Source organism: Ixodes scapularis, unplaced genomic scaffold (genome assembly GCF_016920785.2).
Source record: "Ixodes scapularis isolate PalLabHiFi unplaced genomic scaffold, ASM1692078v2 PGA_scaffold5__190_contigs__length_132052651, whole genome shotgun sequence".
In the NCBI taxonomy this organism is placed as follows: Eukaryota; Metazoa; Arthropoda; class Arachnida; order Ixodida; family Ixodidae; genus Ixodes; species Ixodes scapularis.
Window position 1 is genome coordinate 28,100,120 of NW_024609880.1, and position 14,447 is coordinate 28,114,566.

General features: G+C 45.4%; 1 protein-coding gene across 1 annotated transcript in view; it reads left to right on the plus strand.

The window, feature by feature from the left end:
- Positions 1–14,447, plus strand: part of LOC120841339 — a 101,410-nt gene that overhangs the window by 20,260 nt on the left and 66,703 nt on the right. Inside the window, exon 5 of the mRNA XM_040212218.1 lies at positions 12,466–12,581. Within this exon, the coding sequence (XP_040068152.1) occupies positions 12,466–12,581 (116 nt within the window). The remainder of the gene's footprint in view (positions 1–12,465; positions 12,582–14,447) is intronic.

A 14,447-nucleotide genomic window follows, 5' to 3' on the forward strand; every position in this document is an offset into this window, starting at 1 on the left:
GTCGGAGTACATCAAACTTGTGGCATTAGAGGAAGATGTATTCAGACGAATTTTCACTTTGCCCGAACAATCTTCGAAAGTCCAGTTGCAATGCCTCAAATAAATTAAGCAAAGGAATTTGATAAATTGTGTCATAATGTTCTGTGAGAAGATTTAGAACGAGCTTCCGTGGGAAAGATTATCATCGAAGGCGTTAAAATCGCATATAAAGGATGCACAACTAGCTCAGTTATTAATAACACATTCTCTCCTATTATTAAACTCCTTTCTTCTGTTCGGCAAGGCTGCCCCATGTCGCCGCCATTTTTGTATTTAAAACCCTGTAGTTTGAGTATTATCCTATCAAGTCAAGTTCAGGGTTTTTGAATTGGGGAAGTAGAAACTAAGGTTTTAGCGTACTCAGATAATATCGCTGTTTTCTGTGGGAACAAAGAAAGCGTTGTTAGCGTCTTAAAACACTGTAATTTCCTTTTTGTAATGCAACAAGCGCCACTGTAAATATCGATAAATGTACTAGCACATGGTACGGCGACTGGGACACACCTCCTCAGTATTTTAGGGGTCTTAAGTAGAGCACCTCACCCAGCAAGTATCTAGGGGCCTCGCTACATGCGAACTAATGCAGAGTACCGGGCTAGCGTTGCTGGGGATGTGAGAGAACGGGCCACCAAAGGGTGCGGTCGAGGTATGTTTATTTCTCCTAGAGCAACTGTATGCAATGTATTCCTTATTGCCAAGCTCTGGTATGTACTGCAGTTAATGCATTGTGCTAGTACCAGTATACAAAAATGCATAGATTATTTTCCGTTTTTAACTGGAAAAGTACCGCTAAACCTAAAAGACGAGACAGCCTTTTTCGACAAGTTTCTAAGGGAGGACTTGGTCTTTCACGTCTGTTTTTCCGACAAATTGCTGTGCGCTTCTTTTTCTTGTGAAATCCAATGCACTTATTTTTACAAGTCATGTTTCAGACTAGAATAACACCCCACTTACCGTCTATTCTTGTCTCTTCCGCTATTGCGGCCACCCCGCTAGAAAGGTTTTGTTTGTGAAAGAAGTAGTGAACGCGTGTGAACATTTGATGGTGCGCTACTCACAAAAATACTTGGCTAATGTCTCAAAAAAAAAAAAAAGCTGACAAGGGATCTGATTGATAGCTTCTTTCCTGTTCCATTGAATAGGTCCTTGTTCGCTGAGATCTCTGGAGGCGATGTTCTGGTCTGCCTGAAAAAGATGGCCGCAACATACTTCTTTTCTGCATTGTGACACATTATCTGTGAAAGTGTGGTTCGCCTAGAGGGGAATATTTGTACCCTGGGGTGTGAACTGTCTACAATGCAAACAGCGGGAAACAATTGAGCATGGGTTATTAATTGCTGGCAGGCTGAAATCTTCAGGGACGTCCAGAATGGCACTTTAAAAAAGAAAGATATAACAGCACATGCTATTATTTTTCTCCCTATTGAAAAACATGAAAGTGTCCCACTTGATATGATCATGGTGCTGGTTTTGTTTTCTTCATGGAAATTTCGTATGGATGTAAGACACGCAGCGGCGAAACCAAACTCAGCGCTGCAATACTTCACTGAACTTGTTTACCAAGTGAAGAGTGTTCTTACATTTACCGACGATACTCCAGAGTGGACGGACCTGTTGTGTGTGAAGGAACTTTAATTCATTATCCGCCCACAAGATCTCGGTAGTCTGAGTTTATGCACTGAAGAAAAAAAAATCGCCTTGCGTGGTCAAGTCAGTAGAGTCATTCCGCTCCCGGCGCTCGCCAGCTACGGTTGTGTAATCAGGCTCTCCCAAAGAGCGGCGATAACGGCCCTTTCAGGCCGCGTTAATTCTGTGTTTGATTCGACCGACAACTACAGTGTCGTTCTGCCCCCGCTTTCTTCAATAAATCTTGCGCTGAACTCCGTTCTACTTCATGGCGACATCTCCGGAAGGCCGCATAAGATTTCGGATTTCCGGGCAGAGTTGGAGCGCCTGGGCGTGATGGCCGACATCGACGCGTTTGGAGGCTACCAGATAAACAACGTCTGGATGCTCTCTCTGAAGATGGCGGAATGTAAGCGGCGTGTGGTAGAAGCGGCGGAGCTCTCCATAAAAGGCAAGCGCAGTTTGATCATCGACCCCGACAACGCGGATGTTCGCGTGAGGCTGCATTGTATTCCTTTCCATGTCACCGACGATGTCGTGCGGAAGGCCCTGGAGCCTTTTGGAAAGGTGAACGCAATCACCCGTGACGTCTGGAGAGCCGTTGGCTTCGCGGGCATCCAGTCGACGACTAGACTAGCTCGCCTAAGCCCAAAGGAAGGCGTACCCCTGGTCCGCCTTCCACATCAGTCGAGGATCGCCGGCGGAAACGTGTTGGAGGTTGTACCACGGCACTCACCGCTCTGCCTGCGGTGTAAGGGCACCGGACACAGTCGCCGCGAGTGTCGCGTACCGACGTGCCTAAAGTGTGGACGCTTCGGGCATGAACGCACCAACTGTGTGGTGACGTATGCCACCATCACCGAGGCAACCGTCGAGAACGAAGCGTCGAGCCTCGAAATGGACGAGAAGGAGGCTAAGGAGGCGGCAGAGGTCGTGGAGCAGGTCGTCGCAGTACAAACTATGACGCCTAGTTAAACGGAAGCGGAGAGTGCGCCGCCCGAGAAGCAGCAGACGGCACCAGTTCCGAGGGCCCTTCCCCCCCCCCCCCCCCCCCCCCCTGCTTCGGCTCCCGCAGCGTCTACGGGGAACAATCCTGGCGATGGGGACTTCAAAGTTTCTGAGCCAGCCGTCATGGAGAAGTGCCAGGCATCAAATTTGGCCGACGACCAGGACGGCACGACGGAGTGGTTAACGGACGACAACCCCGAGTTGAGTGACTCTGGGGAGAACTTCAAGCTCCCGTCGGACCAGCGCTCCGAAGACAACGGCCAAGTGCAGCGGACGGTCCTCAAATGGCAGAAGGTCACCAAACCCCGACGGGCCAGGCTCAACCCCGCCACACGACTTCCGACGGAGGAACACGGCCGGAAGCCACCGGAATAGGTGGGGTTCTTTTCGTTCACTCCTATTCCGTTTTCGGTTCGCTGAGACGTACGCAATGCTTCAACTGACTTCGCCCTTTATAACGATCAAAGGAAACATGAAGCGTCTCAAGTTTGCCACGCTAAACCGCGTTAGTTTACCAGCGCAAAAACGCAAGCACTGGGTGCTGAACGTTCTTCTTGGAAAGAAGATAGACGTGTTATTTCTGCAAGAAACCAAACTTTCTACAAATGCACAAGTTGAAGCCATGACTCGTTTTGTGGCGCGTCAGTACGCAATTTTAGTGTCAGTCACAAATGGCCAAAGCGCTCGAACGGCTGTCATCATTAAAAAAGGGAGAGGAATAAATGTATGCCCTGAGTGGGAAACAGATAAGAATACCAAGATTTGCAGCATTGACGTCATTTATCAGAACGAACTGTACAAGTGTATGTCGATTTGCGCTCCGAATGACTCGGCGAGTCGGAAAGAATTTTTCGCGTCTTTGCGGCAGTACCTGGATACTGCGTGCAAAACAGTGCTTGGCGGGGACTTCAACCGTGTCCTGAAAGCGGTGGACTGTTCGAAAGGCGCAATGGCAGACTCGAGTTTGGTCGAGTTGCGCAAGCTGCTACGTGACTTTGATCTTCAAGACGCCACAGAGCTGACGGAAACCGCCTTCCCTGGGTACACACACTGGCAGGGAGACTGTTACGCAAGGTTAGATCGTGTCTACGTATCAAGCGAACTCGCCGTAGCTAGCCTGACCTATAAAGCTGTCCCGGTATCTTCCTCTGATCACGCCTGCGTCACCATGACGATGGGAAAGGCCGTTCGCAGAAACGTGACGTCATCATGGTGGAGTGGCTGGAAACTGAATGACGCACTTTAGGAAGATGAGCAGCCCTGCAAAACAATGAAACGAATAATTCAAGAAGCCAAAGGAAATCACGCGATGAACGCAGTGCAATGGGATCAGCTGAAAAAGGGGGAAAGAAATAATCTGGCTAATTATAGGCCAGTCTCTATTCTGCTTGTTTTATCAAAAGTATTGGAAAAAAATTTACATTCAAGACTTTCAAACTTTATCGATAAATGTAACTTGTTAACCCCATACCAATTTGGCTTCCGTAAAAACAAGTCTACTGAAATAGCACTACTTGAACAAAAAGAATACATACTTACACAGTTTGAAAGCAAAGCTATCGTTAGGGGTATATTTGTGGATTATTCGAAAGCTTTCGATTTGGTAAATCATAATACAATGTTAAAAAGCTTGCATGCTAAGGTATTCGTGAACAGGTGTTCTTGCTTTTGAAGTCGTACTTATCTCATCGAAAGCAGGTCGTTCAAATAAATAATATGTGCTCCAAAGTTCAACCCGTCCTTTGTGGCGTGCCTCAGGGTAGTATACTGGGGTCGCTACTCTTTAACGTTTATCTTAATGACATTGTGAACACCAACCCTAATGCCAAATGAATTATATACGCGGATGACACAAGTATTTTCTTTTCTGGTAATTGCATCCGCAAATTTGTAGACAAATGTAATTTTACAATGAAAGCAATAGAAAAGTGGTCAGTTTCTAATTCCATGCAGATAAATGAAGTAAAAACTAAAGCGGTCATATTCAGACAAAAAAAAAAAAAAAAACAACAACAACAAGCCAGTTCCAGCACATAAAGATATCATCCTAAATTTACGTTCTATAGAAATTGTGGAACATTTTAAGTGCCTTGGTGTCGTATTTTCTTCCACTAGGTCGTGGGATCGCCACATAAACCATATAGTAACCAAGATAGCTCAGATCACAGGCATTATAGGTCGTATTAAATACCTTCTTTCCACAAAAATTGAGTTACTCCTTTATAATTCGCTCTTTTACTCTCATCTAAACTATTGTCAATTGGTATGGGGAACAACAACATTTTCAAACCTTCAACTTGTTCATATATTAAAAAAAAAAGTCTTCGGCATGGGAGCGGTAGAATAACTTGTTCTACCGCTCCCATGTGATTAGTGCAGTCAACTTGTATAGATATCGATTAAGTTTGAGGTATAAATTAGAAACACGAAACAATATTACTAACTTACGTGATCTGGCTCATCTTCAAATAAAGAACATAACCAGTTACTCAACAAGACATAGAGAAAATTGGGTAGTGCGTACACCTTGTTCGAACTATGGAAAATATTGCCCTAAGTTTCATACTACCGTCTTTATTAAACAGAAATCATCTTGTGCATTTTGATTTATTTACATGTAAATACAGTGAACTCCGTAGAATGTATAAAACGGAGAGAGCATGATTTTGACTATTTTTTTGTTTAAATCTGTGCGCCCTAGACATTTATGATCACAATGATTTTTTTGTGAGTATGTTGTTGCAATGTATTGTTAAGATTACTTTTCTTCCCGCCTTTTTTGTTTTTGTTTTTCTCTGTGAATACCTTAGCACGATGCTGCTTAGCTGCCAATATTAAGGGTCTGTGGACTCGTCAAGCTGCAATGCTGTAGCTTTTTTCCACAGCTCCTTCGTCTTCTTTGTACAAGGTGAAAAATAAACTGATTTGATTTTATTTGATTTGAAGAGGTTAAGTGGACCGCGTACAGATACGGCCAGGAAAAGGCTGCCCAAGTACGTGCCGAAAAGCCGTGGACTCATGCAAACCATCTCAACCCTGATCAAAGAGGAGAACAAGACTCCAGGCGTCTTCACTGAAGACATCAAAGACTGCGAGGGACGACTTCTCGAAATACTCGAGAAGCAGTCCCGGGGCGCAATGATCCGATGTCGCACGCTTGCGGTGGAAACGGACGAAAAACCAAGAAAAGCTTTTAAAACGAAAGAACGGCAGCGCTCTGCTCAGAAGCGCGTTACGTCACTCCAAGTCCTGGATACCATTCTGACGGAGCAAGAAGATACTGAAAACGCATTCAAGTCAGCGTACAAGGATTTGTTTACGGAAAAAGGGCACTTTCAGCCGCTCCGGGCACCCAGGAGTGCCGCTTCCGAAGGTGTCGGAGGAGCTGCGAGAGGAAATCAACAACAAGATTTCCGTCGCAGAAATCAAGTGGGCCGTCAAAGAAGGAAGTCTCCGGGGATCAATGGTCTAGGCAGCGTTTCCTAGAAGACGTTCTTGAGTGAACTTGCCCCGATCCTCTTTGACGTCTTCGAAGACATTCTGTGACAAAACCTGATCCCACCATCCATGCAACTGGCTCTGACAGTTCTCATGATGAAGAAGCACGGTGGGGAGAGCCCAGTGTGGACAGCTTTCGACCCATCAGCCTTCTGAACACGGATTACAAGGTGCTGGCCAAGATAATAGCCCGACGGCTAGACGCTGCCCTGCGAGACGTCGTAGGCGGATACCAAACCTACGGGCTCAAAAACAGGACCATCGCCACAAACCTGCACACCATGCGAGTCGCGTGCGAAGCGGCGCAGGTCCTCGGCCAGCCCCTCGCAGCACTTCAAGTGGTCCTGAGCAAGGCCTTCGATCGTGTATCGCACGCATTGCTCTTCGGCATTCTTGAGAGCTGTGGGGTTGAATCGCGGTTTCTGAAGTACGTGAAGCTGTGCTACAGGGACGTGTCGACGTGCCTACTTGTGAACGAAAACAGGACTGCCTTCATCCCCATCAGCAGATCGGTGCGACAGGGGTACCCAGTGTCGCCCATTTTTTTCGCGCTCTACCTCGAACCTCTGTGCATAGCTATCGCTGGTGACGGGAACATCCGTGGACTAACTCTGACGGGAGGCGCCGTAAAGATGATTGTGTATGCGGACGATTTAACAGTGCTGTGCTCTTCGAGAAGTCAAGTGCAGGCGGCGGTACAACATATCGGCCCCTTCTGCACTGGTTCGGTGCCCGAATGAACGCTGGGCAGTCAAAGGGATCGTGGCTCGGCGAATGGTACTCGAAGCCGAAACAATTTCTTGACATAAGTTTTGCGGACTTTCTCACGAACTATTTAAGAGTGAATTTGAACCCTGAGCGCCTCAGCACGGGACGTAGTGGAATTGACCTGAACCGTCTAAATGTCTAAGTGTTAGAGTGGCACGGCGGGCAGATGTCTCTACCTACTCGGGCTTTTGTATGCAATGCTGTTTTTTTTCCAACCATATGGTATCCGGCCCAAGTGGGACCGTGTGCACAAAGTTAGGTTGGCAAAGTGCACAGTTTTCTTGACATTTTTGTTTGGAAATCACAGTTTGAGCGCATGAGACGCGACAACTCTTTTTTTGAGCCAAAGGAAAGGAGGCCTTGGGTTAGTGAACGTTGAACTTAAGTTAAAAGTTCACCTTTTTATGTTTTTGAGAAGTCAGAGAAACGACATTGTTTTATCCTCCTGCGGAGTGCTCGGAGGTAACTTTTTAGGACAGTGGCTAGAAGGTGAAGCTGGGTCTTCCCCCGCACGTATCTTAAAATCCTACAAAGAAATTGAAGCAGCGATTAATTTTTTTAAGGACCGCTTCTTTGATGAGTACCTTGACAAACTGAAACGAAAGACTCTGTACTGGGGCACGCTCGACATGCTAATTCCTGTTCCACTGTATCGGATGTGAGAGAGAACAGCAGTGGAGTCGGATGTTTTCAAACGGCTTTAACGCTATCCCGTAAGAACAACTACAAACGTTGTTTTTTTTCCTGACACTGCATCTGAGAGTTCTGGTAAAAACATGGTTGGTGCAAAAGGTTTTTTTTTTTTGTACCGTTGCCTACGAATTGCCTGCGTTTTCCTTTTCCGGAAACTCTAGTACATGTTGTTCTATTTTGCACGAATTCATACTTTTTTGGGCAAAGTTGTGGGAGGCGCTAAAAGTTGATCAGTAGGTGTCGTGGCGAAGTGCAGTGTTTCTTAAGTGTGGGACAGGATGTGGAAGTCATGCCTTTGAGGCTCTGACATCCTTGGTTTGCACGCGTTGTGGAGGTCAAGAACGGATCACTTTTATGTTGTCGAAGGAGGGAAACCTGCGTGGAGGCATTTTTTGGATGGTTTTGTCTATGCCAGCTCGCTGATAGCGACTACAGAGCAGGAGGGGCTCGAGTGTTGGGAAACACTGAAGGCTCGGCTCGGAGTGCGCGGGTTTTCTGCCGTCACCAAGCCTCTGCATTTGCGTCCTTTATACTGCGGATTAGACACGTGAAATGTTGTGTCGCTTTGTGTTGCTTTGCACTCTGCACAGTGTGTTATGTTCTTTTGGGGTTCTACTGCACTTTGATTGCATGAGGAAGTGTGAACGAATTTTTAAACATGTATATAAAGCTTAATTAAAAAAAGAAAGAAAAAGTCTAGTCAGTAGCGTGTCTGGCTCGTAACCGAAGGGTCGTGGGTTAGAATCCTTCAAAACTTTCTTCACATTTTTCTGTAAGGCAAATGAATTACTTTATAATGTGAAATCATTTGAGACATGTGGCGACCTTTACTTCTCATTACATTTCACGTTTTTGAGCCACTTTCATTCCACGCGTGACGACATATTTTACGTGAGCGTTACGGCCGGTTGTTTAAAATTCCTGCGTCATGACCCTATCGAACAATCACGATATTTCCGGTCACAACGCCACTGATGCCGACGGTGGCTTTTTTGCTACACAAGCTCTTTAACACTATGCGTTAAATATTTTTACTTAGAGATAACGACGTTAGTCTAATTTTACTGTTTTATCAGCAAGAAAATTCAAAATATATATGCATGAACTCGAGCCCCCTTTTAATGTCCTCGGCATCTTTTAGCAAGTCCCCTGAGGTGTTTCTTTTTAAAACAGCAAAGCACGAGCCCAAGGCAAGAAACGGAGAAAAATTAGGTCACGCACGTTGTTTTTTAGGCTGCCAGTGAATAAGTAAATAAGTTACGGATTTATACGAGCTGAAAAGCTACGCATGTAAAGCTGTTATATGCTATTGTCTTGGGTTTCCAAATTTAGAACACATTTCAAAAATTACATCCTGCAACATCTGTGTTCTCTAAAGCAAATACGTCAATATATGGAACATTGTCGATAACATTAAATCATAGCTCCATGAAAGGCACTTCTTGCTCGCTCTATTATCTAAAAATAATTTTGACAGCACTTCCGTGCGATTTCAGTTTTACTATGAAGACTTGTATAGAAGTGGGCCGCGGTTTATTTAACTTTGAATCAATCAGCCTGCTCTGCAACGTCATTTTTTGTTGTGTTCCTATTTCTGGCGTAGCCCGACCCGGCTGCTCAAAAGTCGTTGCCGTGTTAACCGGCGCCTGCTCGCGTATGCCAGGTGGCCACGTGGTCGCAGGAGGAGGGCGTTACCGAGGACTCCCATTATTCGTCGCGTGGCGCGCACGGGCTTTTGGGATTTTTGCAAAGGGTCTATTACGGCACTTGCAAATGCAGTGTGCGCTCTACGCTAGAAAAGAAACCTTAAAGAACAAAGCAAGAAAGTCAAATCACTAGAAAATTCTGCATTACAAAGACCCGTCGCGCTAAGGGAAGCGTAACGAAAACGTTGGGAAGATTGTCTGCTAAAAGTGAGGCCTGGCTCGGCGACACCTGCAGGGAAGCTCGGCGCGTACCTTCGGCGCCTAGGGGAGGAAGGTGCCCATTGCCGATGGCTTGCCGTTCGCGAAGTAGTGTAACGCGCTTTGGGATTCGTGGGTTTTAAGTCGTTCTCAGGTATATGAACCAGGCGAGCGAAATAGGCAGTCTTGAAGATGCGCCCAAGGAGAGGTAGTCGTGAAGATGCGCCCCACCACAGATCTTTCAATTATTTGAAGAAAAAGTGCCCTTTCTTTTCATCCAAAGAATCAGAAAGGCATGACGATCCCATATAAGCAAATATCGCGAGGCACCGCAGTAGATCCTCGACGGTGAGACTTTGAAGGTGCTCGCTATACTCACCCAGGGTCCTCAAGAACAAGCAAAAACGATAACCCACCTTTGTCCATGTTTGGTTTTCTTTACCTCCGCACAACCTGTATACACTAACTAATGTTTGCACACAAACCGTAGCGCCCCTAGCGGCATGCCACCGCCACAGTGCATGCGCGATGAGGTGTGAGCTAGAAGCGCCCTCCCCCATCAAGGAACCATTAGAATGCGATGTTGTCAACGTTGGAATGAGTCCCCTCGCACTTTTCTGCATTGGAATTGTTGACTCTACGTCTTCCTAACAATGTCCAGCTATTGTAGTGGGCTCAGTTAAACTAAAAAGGCTGGTTACACCGAAAACGTTTGCGTGAATATAGGGACGTTCGGCGATTAATTCCACGTGGAAGCCGCAGAATGCATGGACGCTAAAGCCTAATTCCCATCATGAGATTCGGCTGGTTATTTTCAGTCACGAAGTCGGTCGGGCTGCAAAAGAAGCGTGGACGGTAGCTGCGATGCCCGCCGTTGCTACTGAAAATCGCAATCAGATTCGAACCATGTAAATCGGTCATAACGAATTTGGATGATGGACACCGGTAACAATGATAAACATTCACCCCGATCTACTTTTTACACGTAGCTACTTACCACAAAGAACATTCAACTTTAAGAGTTTTTTTTATTCCTGCACTTACTTATTTTATCTGTTAGCGCGTCAGCGTGTGGTCTGTGGGCCGTTGTTGTTTGAACAAGCATACCACAGCTTGAACAAGCAGACGAGTTTCAGAGAGCAAACGACGGTTTGAACGATGAAACGGTGGTTTGATCGTGAAGACGCATTAAACGAAAAGTAAACGTTGTTCTGAAAAAAAACGTTACGGTGGTTCGAAACACTTGACGTTCTTTTCGCGTTCATTTTGTTACAAAACAAACAAATCGGATGGCTATAAATATCCGTGAATTCCAACCAAAGTTCTTCCCAATCGTGGAAATACGGCGCCTAGTTTTCCCTCTTCGCGGCACCCATCTACGTTCTCTGACGAACGGGGCAGGAACAGAACACGTCAAAAGTTATCTTGGCACTTTTTCCGACTCCTTTGGTGCAGCTCTAATCACGGCATTTTCATAATAAGGCTAGTTTTAAAGTCCCTTTAAACAAAATGAGTTAATTCCGTGCCAGCAAGGCGTCTTCTGCTCAGAACGGGACACCAGAACAGAAGTACGCCCGAAGCGCCCCTATCATGACGTTACGTAGGATAGTTCACGGTGAATATAATCTACAAATATTCCACAACATTCTAATACAATTCGCACAAGATTCCCGGGTTATGTTGCGGAAGCTTAATTATTTGTGTCACGAAACTGGCAAACATTTCACACTCTAAAAGCTTTGCTCCAGCTGACCTTCCTTTTTCCACCACCTGATTCACTTTTGAAGGATAAAACTTTCCCAAACAATAATGATGTGAAAAACATATTTTATTGGTTATATATCAATGAACTCCAGTTATGCATTAAAATAATTTATGAACTTATTTCACGTTAGCTACGTTCGTCTAGAAAACAAGTCTCGAAACCCCGGCCCGCCGACCAGATCCGGCCCCCGGAAGTCTCCCCACCGTCCCGCGGCTGGCCCCAGTCCTTCCAATGAAGCTCGGTTTGCGGCTCACTTCCAGTAGACCCGCTAATATACCGGCACAAAATGAAGTGCATGTAAACAAACGGCGCAGCGGAGCGCTCCGAATGCGCCAACGAACATACCCAAAAGAACGAGTTCAACTGCATTGTAGGGCGGGTCCTCCCGGCCCAATATTTATTGAACATTATCACCGGCGTCACCATTAGTCCCCTGCTTTATGTCTCCGCAGCATGCTAAAACCCTTTGCATGTTTAAATACATTGTGCTTAGTGTTTTGTTTTATCAGAATTACTACATATTGTCACAATTTTTTTTTATCATTTTCATTTGTCTTTTATACCGAACGAACGTGCCAAATTTCCAATGCGTTTTGCTTTATGCCTGGTGAATTTTCCTGCTCACAAGATTTTTTTTAATGTCCGAACTAGTTAAATAATGAATTTCCAACTGAAGTGTTTAAGTATTCGCCTTCGACCACGCTAATGATATTTTAATACTTACTCTAATAATAATGTTTGTGTTGAAATGTTTATCTATGTTTATTTATTACGTTTTGAGCCTTAGCCAAAAAGTTTGAAGACCTAAATCAAATTTGGGGGTTTTACGTGCCAAACCTACGACGGGCATCTGGCACGCCCCAGCGGAGGACTGAGGATTAATTTGGACCACCTGGGGATCTTTTGACGTGCAACCGAAAGCTCGGTTACACGGCGCCTTCTCGGCAATAGTTTGAAGACCTAGGGCTAGAGCATAACTAAGATTATTTTGTTTAAATACGTTGAATGACAGCCGTATTATATAAAAAAATATTTGCTCCTAATCTGGCGACATCTTTCAAATGATCCAAAATAAATCTATTTTCTTAAGTATTCACGGCACGTTTTAGCAATATGAAGCTACGAGCCATGCCTCGTAAATCGTGGGAAAAACATATTTTTCAGGGTGCGTTTTCCTCGCTCTATCGTCAAGAAACTGTGTGCCAGAAGATGAACCGGGAGGCTGCCAGTATGAAGCCTACGAAACTTCCATTCCTGAAAAGTGCCTTCAATACACATTGGTAATACATATACCCTAAAGCGCCGTTCGCACTCTTGCGACCGAGTAAGACCGAGAGAGACCAGACCGATTTTAAAGCTTCTTGCGACTTCTTAGGACCAGCTCCGCTGCAGCGGAGCTGGTCCTAAGAGATCGCAAAAGGCTTAAAAACCGGTTTGGTCTCTCTCAGTCGTACTCGGTTGCAAGAGTGTGAACGGGCCTTAACTCAGAAAAAGGCGTAGTTGTTCGGACTGGCGTTGTTCTCACCTATGACACTAAAATCGAAAATATCTAAACCTTCTTTCGCAACATGGGTTATTCAGTTGAATAGTATCATGCAGGCAAATATTACCTCGTTTGACTCACTACGGTGGATTTATGTTTCACATCACATAAAACACATAATAAAGCATACACTCTAAAAAAAGCCCGTGCACCTACTTTCTCGCACAACCCTCGGAGAGCAAATCACCTCACCTTACGGAGGCAGCTCGGCGAATGACGATGCCGAAACATATGTTTAGACCAAAACACGCATGTCTGAGCAGTGACATTAAGCAATGCAAAACGTCACGCTTGCATTGCTTAATGCCGCAACTAAGACTGCGTTTTTCGGCCTAAGCATATGTTTCGGCATCGTCATTTGCTGGGTTGTCTCCGTAACTTGCGGCGATTGGGTCTCCGAGCGTTGTTCGGGAAAGTAACCGCACGGGCTTTTTTAAAGTGTAGTTGCCTAGGTGTAAACTCAGGTAGCCTGTTCCAATATGGCCGTAACTAATTGTTCGATGCTTTAAAATTACATATATGTATATATATCATCTGATACACGATTTCTCACGGGTGTCTTTCTGCAGTGAGTTTTGTAAAACATCGGTCGTATCCGCATTAAACACACTTTTTGCATTTTACTGTCCTCGCGAAGTAGTGCTTCAAGTAAACTTAGCTCCAGTTTCAAGTGGCAAAAAATAATTGGAAAGACAAAAATCTCCATACCACGCCAATTAGCGAAATAAAAAAGTATATATTTGTACAGAAATTGTTTTTTTCGGAACTACACTAATTTTAGCAGTAAAGACAACATAAAAAAATCTTAAATTGCTGTTTGTGTGTTTGTTCCGGGCGAGTTGGCCAAATAATGAATTGGGGTAAAAAATTACCCCTACCTGCATACGCAGGAGTTGTATATACTATTTACACATAGGCGGGCTCTAATCGAGAAAGAAGTGTCTTGGATAAAATCACAAATCCTCAGCGCAAGCTATCTTTTTACCTGGCGTCGGTGGCCGAGTGGGATAGCGCACACCAGCTCGGAGCACGTGGAGCGAAATCTCGCGCTGCAGAACCCAGGACCCCAACCCCTGCCCGTTTCGATCTGGATGAGCATCGTACCGGCGTGCGGTCGTGTATCACTACTGCGTGATGCACGTTAAAGTCCCCAGGCTAGAGGTTGTACTGCACTTGCGAAATTGCTCATCTACAGCTGGGAGACTCGTCGCCCGTTGAGGCAGACTAAGTTCTAGGCTGTATAAGCATACACACAACTCAATTTTTTATTTAACCTTGTAGTAGGTAACAGGTTACAAAAACAGACTTCTACGGTACTTAATACAACTGTTTAAATTACTTGTAGACGAATACTTTTAGTGCTATAACCTTAGAACGCTCGCTTTCACAAAAACTCGCCGGTGTCAGTCCACGCGTCCGTTTGTTAACGACATGCATGACGTCGCGAGAACAGTGTGTGTGTGTGGGGGGGGGGGGGGGGGGGGGAGGGTGAGGGGGTATCGTGCTTACAGATTCAATGTACAACACCTCCTAAGGGCTAACGCTATAGAGCTCTTCTCGTCACGTCGCAAAGGAAGGCCATCGGGGGCGCGCGTCGGAGCGC